The following is a 17,810-nucleotide window of genomic DNA, read 5'->3' on the forward strand; positions in this document are numbered from 1 at the left end:
ACCGACTCTTTCTCGCCGTATTGGTCGCCTCCCCCTATCATTTCTTCCTTCCGGAGACTTAAGGGCTGTCATGAGGCCGTCTGGGCAACGTGAAGCGATTAGTCGAAGCACCAAAGCTTCGTCGGCAGCACAGCTCCTCGGAATGGACTCTTCTTAGCACTCTCGACCACTAGGACATATGGATCCAGAGTCAAGGCAATCTCGCGCTAGGGAAGCTGCAGAAAGGACGCGAGGGAGTTTCGCTGACCGCGATGCTGGATCCCTGTGGCGCATCGGAAATTACCTTGATTGAGGCTGAGCGGGTTCTGTCACAGTCTCCGAGGCCGATATGCAGGAACACAGCCAGCGGATGTGTCAACTTGCCTTGTGTTCTGCGAAACATCTTCACGTTGCAGGAATTGGAAAAACATCGAAGTGGGACTGCGCATTCACAAACGTCACCTAGCCAACGCAACGGCCTCTGGCACGCCTCATCTGTCTGACGAGGGAGCGTGCTCTGTAGTCCAAAGTTTGTTAAGCACTCGTCGAGGTCGAACAATCCTGAACAAGAACTGTCGCTTTGTCGTTGCTGGTAATATGGGCGATGATCTCCGCCTCACGATGGAACAAGGTGTACAAGTCTTTTTATACGACGTCTGTAGAGGAAATGCAATCGTGTCGAAGATCCTAGGCATGGTACTTTCGGCGCGGCTACGGCGGACTAGTACCTCCGAGTGCCAAGACGACTGCCCCAACACCCCGCAGACTCAATCTCATTCACACCCACCACTGCTGACTGTGTACCTGACGAGTCATGTTTCCTGAATCACAAAGGGTAAGAAGTCCTTCAACGACTTAGTCATCCAGTTTTGAGGCATCATCCAGCAGCAGGTCCACAACGAGGCTGTCATCGACAATCTCGCAACATGCTATCTGAGCACGCCCGCGGACTATGGCAACGGAGGCGGTGATCAAGGCGGGCAACCTATCCAAAATTGCCTGCCACAATTGTCGGAAACGCAAGGTCAAATGCGATCGCGAATTGCCGGCATGCTCGATATGCTCGTACAACAATCAGGTATGCAGCTATCCAGATCGTGTGTTGAAGCCTGGCCCGAAGCTGGGATCCAAAAATGCCCGCAGCAAGCGGAGAAGATCTTCCGTCGACGATGACACTCTCCAAGGCGACCGACATCCTCATCAGCCTGGATCTGGCACCGGCCCGGAATGCTCGCCAATGCCAGGTTCTCCAGCTACGTTGAACGACAATCGGGAAATGCAGAGTCTGTCGTTCATCATTCATCCATCGCACGAATTGACGAGCCCGGGCGGTCCGAAGCACGACTCGCCGTCGCACACATTCGCAAATGGTGGCGCATTTATTCTGGCAGCATGCTCGGCGATGCATATCACTTCGGACGTCTTCGTCGTCCTGGTGGAGAACTACTTCAAGACGTTCATGTCGTTCCGACTGTTTCCGAAGACACGATTCTGGTCTCATCTGCGTGAGATCGAGGACGAAGAGTCAGCAACGGCGTTATTAGCAGCAATCGTAGCATTTGCTGTCAAGCTTTGGGAGCCAAATGAGTCTGAGGTCACTCTCAACACTTTGGTCGCGAATCTGTCGACTTCGAGTCTAATAAATTTGGCCATCAAGTCCGCAGATAAGGCTCTCACAAACTGTGGTGATGACCCTCCCCCACTCCACTTGCTTCAAGCGCTAGTACTGATCAGCCATTGGCTCCTCATACAAGGCGTTAGGGGACGTGCATGGAGGTATCTAGGTGTTTGCATCCGAGTCGCCTACGAAATCAATTTGCACCTGGTGGACTCTGGTCGACCACAGGACTGGATAGATGAGGACCCTGTGAGGTGGGCACAAGACGAGACGAAAAGGCGAGCTTGGTGGGCAATATGGAGATGGATGTCTTTGCCAGCGTCATCCGTCGATGCCCTACAGCAATCAGCTGGCTCCAGAATGAGACTGTTCTGCCCGCAGAAGATGAGATGTGGGAACAACAGAGACCCCAACAAAGCTGTGTATTAGAAGTCACTACCTTGAGCCGCTGTAAAGCATTACAGCTGACTGGAAATCAGTCACCGTGGGCGTGGTTCATTATCATCAATTCGATCATGAAAGACGCACAGACAATATCGTCGCCTATGGGTGTGGACAAAGCGGCCAGCATGGATTCGCTAGACGCAAGATCTGCAGCTCAGTATTTCGCTGAGATGCGCACGGAACGGATCGAGGAGACCAGGAAGCGCTTGACGACATACTATAATGCTGCTCGCTACTTCTCGATGGCATTGCCACAGAGTCTGAAGTACCGCGGACAGTATCTGAGCTTCGAGCGCGGCGTGCCAGCCAACGGTCAAGGTGGTGTCAAGATGCTGAGAGACCTGCATACTGGCATCTACAGCATTCATTTGATGACACAACTTGCATTCCTCATGACCCTCAAGTATCATCTGTTCAGACGGGCCCCGCCGACAGCGACGGTTGGCAATGGGATCTTTCCTCAAGATCCCGACTCTGCGAATCAGAATGACCCCGAGGCCAGCAGGAGTCAGTGCAGGTCCCAGAAGGACGTTGATGAGTACTTCGAAGCAGCCAGCTCCATACTCAACATAACCAATAGATCCAACGACCAGTTGCATCGATATATCAATCCCTTCCTCGTCAACACAATCTGGCTAGCAGCGGCCGTACAACTGCTGAAGCGGGAATTATTTTGCACAAAACAAGCGGAGAAGGACCTTGTCACGTCGAATTTCGAGGTACTTCGCATGAGCTACGATATGTTTATCGAATTTTGGAGAAGCAACGACACAGCGAAGAAGAATCTTGCAGCACTTCAGAATCAATTGAAAGCATTCCAGGCTAAGACGAGGAGTGATCACAATGCTAGTGCTACGCATGCAGCCACGAAACCTAATAACCCGACGTCACAGATGGCTCAGCCTCAGCTAGATGGCTTCGGCAGCAACGGTGCTGGTGCACAAGTGTCGAGTACTCCCGGACAGCAACTCCACACGCCCAACAGTATAGGCAACGGCAGCACTGACATAGCAGGGCAGTCTCAGCAAAATTGGCCGGCCCCTGACTTCAGTGCTGCAGACCCGATGCAGCAGTTTGATATGCAGAACTTCGACTTCGACTTCCTCGATCCGTTCAGCCTGCCGAATGACTTCGACTTCAATGCGGGCATGGACACATACAACAATTTCGGCGATGTCTTCTCAGGATCAGTGTTCTAAACATGGTCTCATTATTGGTTTCGAAACATTCATGAACCCCACGCCAGGGCGTGCAGCAGACTGGCCACCAGACCGCCCGTCAATAGATACGCAGATGAGAAGGGAACGCTGCTCGATGCACTGCTCTCCGCACTGCTTTCACTCGACCCGCTACCAGACAGCATAGCTTCTTTGCTGTTCGTCGCCGAGACACAATTCAGGGAGGCGTCAAGCTGTCCCAGCCTCGATGCTGAGCCATCTGCTGCCCAGAACAGCGATATCATCGGAGTGCTCGTCCGTACCCACCCAGCTGCATCCTCCAGCGTTCCGTCCTCTGGCACTTTGAAGGATGGAAGTGGGAAGAGAGCGAATGTCTGACCCTGATCGTACAAGTCGGTCACTTGTGCTTCATCTCCACAGTCCGCTGCCTCCCCTGGCACATAGGTCGTGTTGATGACATCTGTTTCTGGCCCGGTGAGAACTGCGGCACGGCATCAGTATGCGGTACTTTGAAGACTTCGAGGAAGAATTACTCACCCATATCTGAGATACTAGCCCAGACATTGACATCACAACCCTCAGGCCTAGACGAGGCAAATAATCGATCGCGCACCTCGCCACACACTTGTTGAGCAGCGTCATCGGTTGCATTTCCGAGAACATCATCAAGCTCCTGCCTCGCCCTCTCGAGCACAGCAGCCGCACATTCCTGGCCCAGTATTATATCACAGCCGGGATCGCCTTCCCCATCAACTTCTGGCAGCATTGCTTTTCGATCGGTCTTCATCACACCAGACAAGGCGAGCCCACATCCATTAAAGTCACTCGTGTTGGAGCCTATCCGCAAACCCCGATCTTCTGTGAAGAGGTGGAATTGGCGTGTCATTATGCGGTCATTGTCGTGCTTGACCGTTGCGACCCAGAACACTGGTTTGTCGGCTACGACTGTGTCGAAGGAGACATTGCCGATGCTGGTATCGCTGCCGACGTCGACGAAGCAGACGTCATCTGTGGGTCGTGACTGTGCTACTGTGGTCGAGGCGAATCTGGAGAGGATCAGAAGTGCGATGCTGGAGGCCGATGACCTCGTAGATCTCATTGCAAGTTTTCTACGGTTGGTTCGGTGTCGATGAGAGCAAGTCAGTTTACGAAATTGAGGAATGAATGGAGATTGTCCACCCGGGCAACCTGGAGTGCAGTTCGATGGGTATATGGACAGTCACGATCACTCCTCACCTCCAAGGCCACCGGATAAGACTCAACGTTTACCGTTTCATGAGCATGTGGCACGTATGTACCGGGTGAACTCCATTGTAGATCCACGTTAGAGGGAGCACTCGATCGACAAACAAGCAGGCGAACCACGGCTGTTGAGCTTTCCGAAGGGAGTTTAGTAAACCTGCAACGGCATCCGTGCCAGCGGGTAGGGTTTCGGATGCGCCAAGCCGTGTTAGATCCCTCCCCTGCGTCGGCTTAGCCATCGGATTGGCCACTGGGATTTGTAGGCACTCGTGGGCACGTTAGATAGTCTGGGCGTGAAGAACGTGTAGAGCATGGTCAAGCTTCTTGTTGATGGAGATGAGATCTGCCCTTACCGTTAAGAGGAGTGAGCGATCAGAAGTTGGGCATGAGCCTGAAACGCAGGGGTCCCAGTGGAGATTCCGCATGGCCTTGCCAAGCTTTCCGCCCAGCACTTCAGTGACAAGACCTTACCTAGATGCTTCAAAGAGGCGGTGTAGGCTCACAGCGTCTCCCGCTACGTGGAACGAATACAAGAGCATCGACCCACCAGCAGCCTCTCCAATACTTCTACGAGATCATGGATGCAGGCAAACATTCGCTTTGATTTTATTCCTGCTGTGGTACAACTGTCACTCTAAACCACGGTCTACCTTGCGGCGACACCCGCAGAAACAGCTCTGGGCTGAGCAGGCGTCCCCGACCGCGATGAAGCCACACGTTGTGAAGCATTTGCTGGCGGCCTCGGTGGCTCCTTCGCCTTCGAGAATCTGAGATTTCCTGGCTCTCCAACAAGCTCCATCTGATCTGCATATTCGTTCTCGTAGTTCAATGTCATCCGCAGAGCTCGCTCTAGCGTGTTGTAGCTTTCCTCCTCCTCATCGTCTTCCTCATCCTTCGTAGCTGTATTGGCTTCGATCGGTCTCTCCAGTGCCATAGTCGCTTCTTCGAGCCCCGGAACAGGCGTGACATTCCTGCTCATGCTCAGATCCCGCCCCATCGCAGCCTTTGCCTTCTTATCATCAGCTTGTGGTGCGACCTTGTCGAGCACACTCATCTTCTCCAGCACCTTCGTCAGCCCCGCACCCATAGCTAACAACCGTGCATTGAGCACATTACTGACGCTCGGCGCCTGGAAAATCTTATTCTGCATCACCCAGTAGACACTGATCGGCACCGTAGTCCTCAAATCCCCCAGCCGCTGCTGCTTCCTGATGACAAACAGATTCGAACGCACAAGTTGTCCCTCCGGAACGCCCTGCTCAGGTGAGGGCCGAATCATCGTACCCTCCTTCTCGGGATCATGAGCAAGCACGTACTCCAGGCCTGGACGAAGCGCCATCTCGCGGTGAAAGCTGTCTACCGTACTGATGGCTTGTTGCCAGTGCGCTTGATCTTGGGCTGCATTGAAGACTTCGGAGTTGCGTGATGCTGGGTCGAAGAAGGGGGACTCCATGAAGTAGAAGAGGACATTGTTGCGATGTAGGAAGCCCTGGCCTTGGATCCACGCGGGGTTGTAGTGGATGAGCGTGCTCTGGTCTGGGTAGGTTGAGGTCGACATCGTGCCTGCAGTCTATCTCGAGGTGTGTTCTTTACGTCTTGACATGTTCATGGTTGTCCTAAAGCCGCCGATTTCTCACTCACGGCAGAGGGCAGTCTCTGATTGTGTTGTCCAATCCTCGGGACAGACAAGTGATGGTAGTCGTCTTGCCTTGAAGAAGCGCCTTGAATATGGACCAACAAACATGCTACAGGAGACTGGAGTGAAAGCGATACAACGATCAGGCATTTGATGCCAGGTCAGGAGATAACGGTTTTAAGTCACCCCAAGCGCGTCACAGGCTGCCGCCTCCGCTGGGGCAAGTGTAGACTGAAATAGATGAATACCTTTAGTTGCCCTTTCTTTAATATCGATATTTCTGAACGCAATTGATATTCTTCCGCATCCATTCGCTGCGACCAGACCCATCTGTCTCTCATCGTTCGACCCACGTCCTGTGTATCCTCCTCGACGCAACTTCTTGGTGCACCAACGTTACTTTCTTAGTGGGGCAAGATGAAGCTCAACTTCAAGGTATGGTTCTCGCGAACGACCACGGTGGACACATGGACTGACCGTACTACAGGATCTGAAGCAGCAAAAGTTCACGATCGATGCTGAACCTTCGGAGACAGTAAGGCCCCGGCCAGCGACAAGTCAAGACGATTCGCTAACCATTAAAACCAGATCGCCCAGGTGAAGGAGAAGATCGCCGCTGAGAAAGGATGGGAGTCTAGCACCCAGCGCCTGATCTACTCAGGTATACACTAGTCGGCATTCGACTGGAGCAAGGCTAATATGCGACTATAGGCAAGATCCTAGCAGACGCTAATACCATCGAGTCCTACAATATCGAGGAAAAGGGCTTCATAGTATGCATGGTCTCAAAGGTTCGTCCCACAGCCTCTCAGCGGTCTAGGTGAGTTTGACTGACGAGTTCTAGCCAAAGGCTGCGCCTGCACCCAAGGCCGCTGCTCCTCCTGCCACACCAGCGCAGTCTGCATCAACACCAGCACAACCGTCAGCACCCCAACATCAGCCTGCACCCGCAGCAGCTAATGCGCCATCCACACCTACTCCCGCTCAACCTGCTCAGCCGGCCGCTCCGGCTCCTCCATCAGATCCCAGCAGTACAATGCTCATTGGCAACCAGTCCGAGTCCACAATAAGAGAGATGGAATCCATGGGCTTCGGCCGACCAGAGATCGAACGTGCCCTCCGTGCCGCCTACGGCAATCCCGATCGAGCCATCGAGTATCTTCTCACCGGTATCCCCGCACACATCCAAGCCGAGCAGCGACAGGGAACACAGGGTGGCGGTGGTGGACAAGCGGCCGCGCCAGCTGCTGCAGCTCAAGGCAATACTCCTGCTGCGGCTCCAGCACCTGCTTCAACAGGAGAAGAAGAGGTCGATCTGTTCCAAGCTGCTGCTGCCGCCCAGGGCGGAAACCGCGGTGGCGCAGCTCAACGCGGTGCAGCTGGTACAGGCGGTGGTGCGGCGGGTCTCGCTGGAGCGACTGGCGCCGGCGGAGAGGTCGACATGAACTTTCTGCGAAACAGTCCTCAGTTCCAGCAAATCCGTCAGATCGTTCAGCAACAACCGGCTATGCTCGAGCCTATCCTCCAGCAGGTCGCCGAAGGCAATCCGCAGCTTGCTCAGATGATCGGCCAGAATCAGGAGCAGTTCTTGCAATTACTTGCTGAGCAGGACGATGGTGAAGGCCCTCTTCCGCCAGGAACTCACCAGATCACAGTCACACCCGAGGAGCGCGATGCTATCGAGCGGCTAGTCCAGCTTGGCTTTTCTAGGGACCGAGTCATTCAGGCTTATTTCGTTTGCGAGAAGAATGAGGAGCTGGCGGCCAATTACTTGTTCGAACAGCCCGAGGACGATGATGATCCGCCCACCACTTCCGGCCCATAAGTTTCGGAATTCCACAGCGCTGAAGCACCTCCGGCAAAGGGCAACTTGACCAGACAAAGGTTTCCTACATGAAAGCCGATGCATGCGGCCAGGGTTGGAGGGCGGACTGACAATGTCGCGAAGTCGTGACTTTACTGCATCACGGCCGAAGGCACAGCATCTACGGACGGTAAAATGATGTGGGAGGCGGCCTCGGGTATCTACCTTCCCACATGCCGATCAGCTACCCTGTGTACAGATCTCATCAAAGTTCTCTCCATGGAGTAATGATACAGGAGAATCTCAATGAAGAACTACTCCATCCCAAGAGCTCACAATGAGTCTTCGCTGCCAGCTGACGCTCGAATTAAGGCTCACTTTGGTCATCAATTCAGTCAGCGAAGTGATCCGACACGCTGCACGCCCTTTCTAATCCAAGATCTTGCGTGCATCAGCATTGTCACAAAGTCGACCGTTGCACTTCTCGTCACCCGGTCTGAGATGAACCCTCCAGTTTTTTGTTCCGGTTCCGAGGTGAGCCCAATCTTGACTCTCCGTAAACCGGTCTCACCTGGCGCTCTTGCCAGTCGCATGAGCCCGATCGTCACTTCCCACTGCAACAACGAATTCCAAGTTAAGCTTAGCAAGAGCCATCGCCGTCATGCGGTCTGGGATAAATCCTACACTCTTGTCAACCGGACTCAGATAAGCCATGCTCGAATCCCTTGTGAGGGATGTTGCATTACGGGAAATATATTCGTCGTTTGGACAGTACGCCCGATTGTGTCGAGCATGCATGCACACCACCGTCCACAGCACTCCCTTTCATAAAGTACGAGTCAGCTTGAGGAAATGAGACGCGCGGTACGAAAGATCCGTGTGCTGCTGCTGCCATCAGCGTCGTCGTAGGCCAATAACCCATCTATACACAGCGTTCGTCCAGAATTCTCTTTGCGGTAGCATCTGCGTGCCTGTACCGTCTATCTCACATCACAAACCCGCTCGACCCTCCAGACTCCCAACCCCCGCCTCCCAACCACCCTTCGTAAAGTAGGCAGCACGCCATCATCCCCAAAATCCATATCGTCCAGATTCACGTGCTGGCGCCATGTCTGCACATTCCGCAATCCCAGCGTCGCCTTCGGCGCGTCGAAGTCGACCCGAAAGCCAAACTCTGCCGGATCTGGGTATTCGTCGTTCGGCAAACGCCATGCAGCAAGCGGCGCCGCCACGAATACTTCCGTAGACTGTGTGTGGGACGTGATGCGCTCAATTAGACTCGGGTCACAGGTAGGGACGTGCTGCATGAGCATGAAAAGGAGCTCGGACTGTGGGATGCCCATCAGCGGCACAGTCGAGATGTTCAGCGGCGATTTGCTGGCCGCGTGGAGAGGTGGTGGATGGCCGATGAGGTAAGTTGGTGGAGGGTATGTTTTCCACCAGAAGACTTCGATGTTGGTGGCGTCGGAGCCGGTGCTGTTGAGCTCGCGGCTGATCAGGCCGGGCAGCGCGATTTGAGCTGGGATGATGCCTCCTTGATGGTATGTGCCCATGAGGACTGCGAGGCTGGCATTGAAGGCGAGCCAGGAGATCCAGAATGTGGCCTTTAGAATTGAAGATGATGGCAGCTTGAGACAAGTGAGTAGCAAGGGAACGATCGGCAGGAGGAAGCGCGACTCCTGGTGTGGGACGATGCTGAGGATCAGAATCGACGTTGTTGCTGACGAAAGTCGGGGGTTTACCAGAACAGACTTGATAGTAGCTCGGCTGAATGGGTAACACTGTGAAATGAGCACAACGAGTGCTGGGCCTAGCAGCTGGGGCAGATTGGCAAGCAGATGTTGGTAATGCGGATGCAGGCCGTGCTCCGCGAGGTTCTCGGTGCGAGTATTGTAAAGAACATTGTTGAGAGGTGTGACCACGGGCGATGTGGCAATAGACTTGAACAGAGCCCTATATGAGGCATCGGCTCCAGGACGGTAGTACGCTGTGTCTGTAGCGATGGCGATGAAGGTCCAGAAGGCGCCGGAGAAAAGTAGTGCGAAGAAGCAGAAAGGTCTGATCATGGTCAGCGGGAATGCCTACAGAGCTAGACCAATAGCTTACCTATTCCAGAATTGTGGCAACAAAATAATGCCGGGTATCAAGACGAAGGCGGGAAAAGTAATTCTATTGAAAGTTCCAAAGACAAGCAAGAAAGCCAAGACGAAGCTTGAAGCGAGGGAAGCATTCTGTAAGCGAGTCAGTCGTTGCTATATTGAACAAGAATATCGGGTTCTCTTACATCTGCTTTCGCAATGCGTTCGATAAGCACCAGACTCCAAAGCACTATTAGAGTCTCGATAGAATTCGAGAAGGTATGTGTTTGATATGTCCAAGTCACGTAGGAGGAGGCGACCAGCACCACTGCTTGCCTCCGGTATCTGGGCGAGTGTACAAGCTCATGAATGGCCCAGTCTTCCAGGACAAAGCTCAGAATGAACATGACGAAGCGAAGTGTGTAGTAAACGACGGCAGTATCGACGGTTTCGTATTCTTCGTGAGGCCAGAGCCACTTCAGGAGGACCATAGGTATGCCGTACGCGGGCCATAGTGGGAAGACACTGCGAATGGGCTGATCCGATGTCCACTCCCATGTCTTGCGGCTCGGGAAACCTAGGACCGATCCTCACCCTGGTGTCAGTCTTGTGAACATACATGGCATGTAGGCGACGAACCGGCAATGACTTCTGGGCCCTGAAAGATCTCGTCTGGATGTAGATAACTCGGACAAAACGCAAAGTAGATACGAACGCAGAGCAGGAGCAGATATGTTCGTCGCCACATGATGTTGGTGACTGGTAGTCGATCTCAGGTGGCCTCTACGAGAGGTCTACAGGCTGTAGTTGCATCCTCCAGGTCCGAAGGTCAGAACTGGCGATCAGGACGGTATGAAATCAAGCGCTGGTTCGTGCGATTGACATCAGAAGCAGGCGCTGAGCGTTATGGCGAGGACATTGCAAGAACGATGGCTGCAGCGAAACGAATGTGTCTAAGGCGATGGCCGTTGAGGTGATGGTGATATGTTGCGCATGATTGCTGATGAGATGCAACCACAGCAGGTGATTGCGGCACGAGGTCAAGCCAAGGGAACGCGCCGGGCGGCGCGCTCCTGCCAGATCAGAAATGGAGAGCCAGGTTCGGCCGGAATGTCGCCCAAAAGTGCCTATTGCTGCCTATCCAATTTTCGCGTTCTTCGCAGTGGAACACTGGTCGTTCACAGCACATCATTCATCTCTGACATAAGTTTGTGCGTCCGTCGCCTTTCCAACGTCGAACGCCTGTCAGATTACATTTCTGGCAGTAGTGTACACAAATGCAACTGCGGCGCGCTATGAGTCGTGGGAAGCAGAGAGCGAAACACGTTGCTCACCTTGCCAGACCGGGTGCAGAGAAGGGAGGAATGCCCGACGCTGTCTTCAAGGTTCAAGTTCTTCATGAGAGACACATGATGGTGACTTCGCTCGAAGAGTGCTTTGCACTGGCAGGTGCATCTACCGCATAGGTAAATGATGAACTACCACCCGCTGAAAGCCTCCTCACTGCTCAGGCGTGCTCCCGGTAAGTTTTAGGGCTGCATGACAAGCTTCTCTACCAACTTGGCTGCCAGAGGGTCTTTTGTCAAGACTCTCTTCGTAAACGGTGGTGCCGACTTGCCGTCCATGAAAGAATGGACCAGTCCAGGCTCAGCATGCTTTTGTACTTCAGCTTAAGCCACTACACCTACAGCAGCCGGATTCATTTCCAGAAGAATGCCACTGATGAGGGTTTGGAATCTTGTCCAGCTAGCCAGTGTTGGAGACCAGGACGCAAGGTAATCATCTCCTTCCGCGTACGATGCTCTCTGTTCCGCATACCTGGCGCTTGTTACGCACAACAATGGGCGCCACTGCCTCTCATCGCCCTCATCTGGAAAACTTTCAGGTTCGACCTGCCATGTCTAGAGCACTCCCTGCATCCACACGTGTTGCACCTTCATCCCACAGTTCTGCAAGAAACAGGACAGAGTGCATGAAAGACAAAGCCAGTGTATGGCTAGCCCTTCAAGTCATGTTGTTTCCCACGGAATGTAGACCTGCCCGGCTCTTGTATGATTCTGCATCGTGAAGACCACTATTCAGACCCAACGCATTGACCAAGATCATCAGCAATGTCTCGGCCCGCCGTCTCGGAGAAGGAGACTGTCAGCGCTCGCCAGAGAACAAACTCCTCTCTGCCAGAAACCTCGGGGTCGCTTTCAAAGCTCGAGGCACCCACAGTCCTGGTCTCGGAATTATCACCAGCAGCTGCAACAACTGAAGCAGCATCAAGCCCTGAAAACCCTGAGGAGCCACAGACAGACAGTAGCTGGGCCGCTTGGCGTGTGCTTTGCGGTACGATTCTGGTCCAGGGCGTTCTTTTCGCCTTCCCACTCACCTTTGGAGTCTTCCAAGACTATTTCGGACGACATGCCGGATTCGAGCACACTAAGATGTCGGTCTGGATCGGCGTGCTGTCAACGGGTGTGCCATTCATGGGCGCGCCGTTTCTAACGATACTTTGCGAGACCTATCCAAGGTTCAAATGCAGATACTATGTCATTCTCGGCTGGTCTCTGTGCGTCTGTAGTCTGGTCAGCGCCGCCTTCACCAAGTCCCTGGTCGCTCTAGCCTGGACTCAAGGAGCGTTCTATGGTGCTGGCTTGTTGATCCTGGATGTTCCTGCGCTTCTCATACTCAACACCTGGTTCGTCAGACGTCGTGGCCTGGCATATGGACTGCTTTTCGGCGCCACTGACTTGATTGGCTTTGGGGCAACTATTCTGGCCGAATGGCTTCTAGCCAAGCACACTCTCCGTGGCGCTCTGCTCACGTTTGCGACTAGTATCTTTGTCATCTGTGGGCCAGCCATCTGGCTGCTCAAGTCACGATTACCGATGGACGCTCCTGCCTCCAATGCAGCAGTCAACCACGAGAACGAAAAGGGCAAACCTCTCTCTGCGCAGGACAGCGCTGTGGATGCGCTGTCCCACCAAATCGAAGAACAGCTTTCAACCTCCTCGTCGCCCGTTCGATACTACCGCCGACCGATATTCTACATCTTCACCCTGGCCAACCTTCTCCACTCATTGGCCTACTACCTCCCATTCATCTATCTCCCGGCATACACGACAAGTCTGGGGTATGCTCCAACTCGTGGCGCATTTCTTCTTGCCGCCGCAAACTTTGCCCAAATTTTCGGCGAAGTGGGCTTCGGCAAGCTTTCCGACTATGTCAACGTTCATTGCCTCATTCTGGTTTGCTCTCTTGGCTCCTCTGTTGCGGTACTAGGACTGTGGGGCTTCGCTCAGTCCCTCGTCCGCTTATCCTGGTTTGCCTTGATCTACGGCACCTTCGGCAGCGGCCTGATCTCCCTATGGGCTCGTATGGGCACGTTCTTCGGTCAGGATGACGCACAGATGATATTCAGCGTTCTGTCTTTCGGTCGCGGGCTCGGAGTTGTCCTCTCTGGAGCCATCAGTCCCGCTCTGCTTACCGCTGCCGCTTCCCGTACGCGTGCACAGGGCGCTTACGTGACGTACGGCAATGGTCAGTATCTTGGGATTGTTGTCTTTGTAGGCACTACAATGGCTGTCAGCGCTCTCATAGGCGCTGTGGGTTTAATTTGGGGATGGCGACGAGGAGAGCTTGGTTCTCCACGAGAGAAGAAGGACAAGAAGGAGGAGTCACAAAGCGCAGTGCTTTGAGGTTGCGAGCGAAGGCGGCAGTATCGTCAATCCCAGAGTACCTCGTACAATCGACCGTCCTGAGAGGATTCTGGTAGCGGGCGCGACAAGAAGACGCATTGCGCCCAGGAAAATGTGTGAGAACAAGCACGAGTGCATAGATTTGTCCGTCAGAACAACCTAGGTGGTCTTCCTGCAATGCGCACGGGTCGATACCGAAACTCTGAAGTCAACTCTGAAGTCGACTCTCGGTTGAATTTTCCAAAGTACTCAATCAGTGTTGTTCCTGCCAATATCTCCCATTCGTAGCGATAGCATATGTCTTTCAGCCCTGAGGATGACTCCTACTGTGATCACCCTTTGGTAGATGGTAGGATAGTGTAATCCGACGAGTAATACTGAAGTCGCACTCGAGACCATGCTGATTGAAATGGTGACACTTTGCACAATGGTCTCCTTAGCGTGGGCTGAGATCTCTGAAGGCACTCAAAGTGCAGTTGAACGAGTGAAGGCAACACCAAGGCAAACAGGGACTTTGGGTGGCAGGAGTGCCTACTGTAGGCGCCCCACTTTTGTCCCGGCTGCCTGATTGCCTCAGTCACTGCACTAAAAGGTGGCCTTTGTCAGTACCTTATTACCTTCATCATCTCTCTTCGCACAACAATTTATTTTTCTCTCCTCTTCATCATTCGCACTCACCCCAAAGTCAACCACTACCATCCACAAGTACCAATAAGACATTGACAATGACTTCCGAAGCCCAATCGAAGATGCTTACTCTCGAGAGCAGCGATGGCGAGACCATCCCAGTCGGTAAGATCATCTCCTCCAATAAATCGTGACACCGCTTACACAGACCAGAGCGCGCCGTCGCCGAGCGATCAATCCTCATCAAGAACATGGTCGGCGACTTGGGCGAAGACGGCATCACCGAGTCCATCCCCATTCCCAACGTCAACTCCGCCGTTCTCAAGAAGGTCATCGAATGGTGCGGCCACCACAAGGACGATGTCGACAAGACCAACGAAGACGAAGGTGACTCGCGCAAGAAGTCCACCGAGATCGAGGAATGGGATCAGAAGTTCATGCAGGTCGATCAGGAGATGTTGTTCGAGATTATTCTGGTGAGTCTGACTGATACTTTTGAGTCATAGATGATGCTAACTTGTGATTGAAGGCTGCCAACTACCTCGACATCAAGGCTCTGTTGGATGTTGGCTGCAAGACTGTCGCGAACATGATCAAGGGCAAGTCTCCCGAGGAGATCCGCAAGACTTTCAACATTCAGAATGACTTCACTCCGGAGGAGGAAGACCAGATTCGCCGAGAGAACGAGTGGGCTGAGGATCGTTGAGGATCGGCATGGCACTCTCACTAGGCGTTTGCGCTGATGTGGCGGCTGCAAGCACAAGCAGCGCCGAAGACCTCTGGCCCGGCCTTTGCATAAATCATTGTCACAGTGGCTGGAGGTCACTGCACGTTCAAAGCGGCAGCAACGGAGTTATGATTACGGGTTACGCATCATCATAGAACGAACGCTTCTACCTTACCATGGCCTTTCTTTCCCTAACGACCCGTTTCTGCAATACAATCCCGTGCAGTCTCTGCCACTACTATAGCGTCTAAAGTGTCACCCAAACTACAAGTATAGATCCTGCTACGACCATATGTTTTACTGGTACAGAGTATGTGGTGAAACTCGCCAAAGTCTCCCCTTCAAGAAACTTCTAGGGACTACGCATCGTGGGTATGTGCACCAGGTAGAAGACTCATGGCGGGTTTTGATAAGCTTTTCATTTGCGACAAAATCTTCCGTGACATCGCATTTTATGTTACGCGCTCACAACATCACGTCCCGCAGGTTTCCTTGTCGCAAGAGTCCATTGACAGTGGTCATCGTTTCCCATGGCTGCTAGCACCTCTGCTGCAAAGACCGCAGATAAACCCATCCTTCCACAACGTCTTTGAATGTCATCTCCTTGAGGCGCCTGAGTGGTTGACGGCGTCCAGTCGCATGGGAGGTAAAGGTAGCGAGTTGTTCAAATGCCGATTCTAGTCTTCCTCCAGTGTCTTCTCTTCGCGTTGTATCTGTTCGGAAAGTCTTGTCAGCAAGTGGAACTTGAGACATTCTCGCAAAGACCTCTGTGGCAGTGAGGTGTCTGTGGCAACTCTTGCTCATCTTCCCCAACAACTTTGGGCTCTTCGCCACCACGGTGTCGCCGTTGACTGTATCTTGAGTATTTTCTGCCGCCCGAAGAGTCCAGACCCCTTCACGCCGCGAATTGTCTCTCCTAACAAGACCGCATCAATGAACGTACCTGATAGTGTTACCAGTTCGCAGACGGATCCATTGCGGGATAGGGCGGTTCTGCTTCTGCGCTTTGGCGAGCTTTTGCTTCGTGCGGAAGGACTTGTGGCTCTGTAGGGTCATGTTCGTCAGTCTTATTTCCTCTTCGTCTAACGGCTTTATTGTGGGCTTCAACCGGCATGGACGGCGCGCCAAAAGGGCCCAAGACCGAAAGAACAGATACGTACCGGCATCTTGACGGTACGTCGTGGATGTCGAGGGAGATGAGGAAGAGGGGAAGTCGATGAGATGTCGTTGCGGAACTGCGCTCGAAGTTCTCTGCCGCTAAAAAGTGGAGTCGTCCGGTGTGCGAGAGATCTTGGCCTTGGCAATCGATACTCTCACGTGATCGGAATAGAACGACTCGCCGTCATCGCGTTCCCGCCGAGGTCATGGAGAAAATGCGGTGGAAATCGGAGTTGGGGAACCATAGTTGGAGCTTGGACTGACCTACATGACTCTAGGAATATCTTACAACTTCAGCATCTAGTACAAGAGTCACCGAGACCTGCGTTTGTGGGTTGTATCAAGGTTATAGGGGTGGTGTGAGAGAACGAAACACAGCATTCGTCCGTCATGTCAACGAAGCTCAGAATATTGGTGCCCGTGAAGCGGGTCATCGACTATGCTGTAAGTATTTCAATATCCTGGTGGCATGCTCTGTTCCTGGTCAAGTGGATGCTATAGCCCAGGTCGTCTGTCCTGGAAGAGGTGCTGATCTGGCCAGGTCAAACCACGTGTAAAAGCAGACAAGACCGGCGTCGAGACCTCCGGCGTGAAGCATTCACTAAACCCTTTCGACGAACTTTCAATCGAAGAAGCTGTACGGTTACGAGAGCGCAAGCTGCCAGTCGAGGAGATCGTCGCAGTGAGTGCTGGCCCCGCGAAATGTGCAGATACATTACGAACGGCGATGGCCATGGGTGCCGACCGATCTATCCACATTGATGTACCTGAGGACAAGCCATTAGAGCCACTCGGCGTCGCCAAAGTTCTCAAGGCAATTGCAGAACAAGAGAAGAGCAACCTGATCTTCTTGGGAAAGCAAGCCATCGATGACGACAGCGGACAGACAGGTCAGATGCTGGCAGGATTACTGGACTGGCCACAAGCTACACAGGCAAGCGAAGTTACCCTGTCTGGAGACGACATCACGGTCGAGAGGGAAGTGGACGGTGGCACGGAGACGCTGAAGGCGAAGCTACCGATGATCATCACCACCGATCTGCGGCTCAATGAGCTAGATATGCGAGTTTGCCGAATATTATGAAGGCTAAGAAGAAGAAGCTCGAAAAGAAGACGCTGAAGGACTATGGAATTGACGACACACCACGGCTGAAGACCATCAAGGTTGAGGAACCTCCGCAGAGAAAGGGTGGTGGCAAGGTCGAGGATGTCGATGGTATGATTAGCAAGTTGAAAGAGCTGGGTGCTTTGTGAAAAGCGAGCGCTGCGGATAGAAGACTTGGATTGGAGCATGTCTTTCCGAATCCATGCTGGGTATGTAAAGATTCATCATGTGCTTTCGGATAGGGTCTGTCTGCAAAGAATTCACCTGACAGTTGCTCACTACCAAGTTGAGTCTCATTGTCCGTTTCATATGTGTCACCTCGCAACAACCTGACTCTAACCTCTAGCATTTTTCAGTTGACAATGACTGTTTACAATAGGTCCCGTTTCCACTCCAACGAGATGGGGTTGGAAAGTATTGGAAAGTGCCAGTGTGAAGGCTGCGTTTGCACACTTGCAACTTACAAAATCTACAGCACACACGTACTTTTGACAGCACCTTTTCCTACTCAACTCCCCCTACTATATC

General features: G+C 53.0%; 8 protein-coding genes across 8 annotated transcripts; 5 read left to right on the plus strand and 3 right to left on the minus strand.

Annotated features, from left to right (window-relative positions):
* Positions 1-931: 931 nt before the first annotated feature.
* On the plus strand, positions 932-3,240 carry AB675_9135 (uncharacterized protein; the record flags this gene model as incomplete). The annotated part of the gene is made up of 2 exons (XM_018149646.1): positions 932-1,846; positions 2,077-3,240. The coding sequence occupies 2 exons, from the start codon at positions 932-934 to the stop codon at positions 3,238-3,240; spliced, it is 2,079 nt and encodes a 692-aa protein (XP_018001370.1).
* A 29-nt stretch (positions 3,241-3,269) lies between these two features.
* Positions 3,270-4,318, minus strand: AB675_9136 (uncharacterized protein; the record flags this gene model as incomplete). Its single annotated transcript, XM_018149647.1, has 2 exons — positions 3,270-3,700; positions 3,757-4,318. 2 exons carry the CDS (start codon positions 4,316-4,318, stop codon positions 3,270-3,272), a joined length of 993 nt encoding a protein of 330 aa, XP_018001719.1.
* Positions 4,319-5,107: 789 nt separating this feature from the next.
* AB675_9137 (Mediator of RNA polymerase II transcription subunit 6) lies at positions 5,108-6,019 on the minus strand (the record flags this gene model as incomplete). The annotated part of the gene is made up of 1 exon (XM_018149648.1): positions 5,108-6,019. The coding sequence occupies one exon, from the start codon at positions 6,017-6,019 to the stop codon at positions 5,108-5,110; it is 912 nt and encodes a 303-aa protein (XP_018001604.1).
* A 495-nt stretch (positions 6,020-6,514) lies between these two features.
* Positions 6,515-7,922, plus strand: AB675_9138 (UV excision repair protein rhp23; the record flags this gene model as incomplete). The annotated part of the gene is made up of 5 exons (XM_018149649.1): positions 6,515-6,532; positions 6,585-6,632; positions 6,686-6,758; positions 6,809-6,888; positions 6,942-7,922. 5 exons carry the CDS (start codon positions 6,515-6,517, stop codon positions 7,920-7,922), a joined length of 1,200 nt encoding a protein of 399 aa, XP_018001515.1.
* A 959-nt stretch (positions 7,923-8,881) lies between these two features.
* On the minus strand, positions 8,882-10,727 carry AB675_9139 (GPI mannosyltransferase 4; the record flags this gene model as incomplete). Its single annotated transcript, XM_018149650.1, has 4 exons — positions 8,882-9,959; positions 10,008-10,132; positions 10,186-10,568; positions 10,619-10,727. The coding sequence occupies 4 exons, from the start codon at positions 10,725-10,727 to the stop codon at positions 8,882-8,884; spliced, it is 1,695 nt and encodes a 564-aa protein (XP_018001347.1).
* A 1,363-nt stretch (positions 10,728-12,090) lies between these two features.
* On the plus strand, positions 12,091-13,665 carry AB675_9140 (Monocarboxylate transporter 12-B; the record flags this gene model as incomplete). Its single annotated transcript, XM_018149651.1, has 1 exon — positions 12,091-13,665. One exon carries the CDS (start codon positions 12,091-12,093, stop codon positions 13,663-13,665), a length of 1,575 nt encoding a protein of 524 aa, XP_018001700.1.
* A 725-nt stretch (positions 13,666-14,390) lies between these two features.
* Positions 14,391-14,998, plus strand: AB675_9141 (E3 ubiquitin ligase complex SCF subunit sconC; the record flags this gene model as incomplete). The annotated part of the gene is made up of 3 exons (XM_018149652.1): positions 14,391-14,457; positions 14,506-14,768; positions 14,822-14,998. 3 exons carry the CDS (start codon positions 14,391-14,393, stop codon positions 14,996-14,998), a joined length of 507 nt encoding a protein of 168 aa, XP_018001694.1.
* Positions 14,999-16,567: 1,569 nt separating this feature from the next.
* Positions 16,568-17,431, plus strand: AB675_9142 (Electron transfer flavoprotein subunit beta; the record flags this gene model as incomplete). Its single annotated transcript, XM_018149653.1, has 3 exons — positions 16,568-16,621; positions 16,719-17,243; positions 17,279-17,431. The coding sequence occupies 3 exons, from the start codon at positions 16,568-16,570 to the stop codon at positions 17,429-17,431; spliced, it is 732 nt and encodes a 243-aa protein (XP_018001702.1).
* Between the last annotated feature and the right edge of the window lie 379 nt (positions 17,432-17,810).

Source organism: Cyphellophora attinorum (assembly GCF_001299255.1).
Source record: "Cyphellophora attinorum strain CBS 131958 chromosome Unknown Contig9, whole genome shotgun sequence".
Classification (NCBI taxonomy): domain Eukaryota; kingdom Fungi; phylum Ascomycota; class Eurotiomycetes; order Chaetothyriales; family Cyphellophoraceae; genus Cyphellophora; species Cyphellophora attinorum.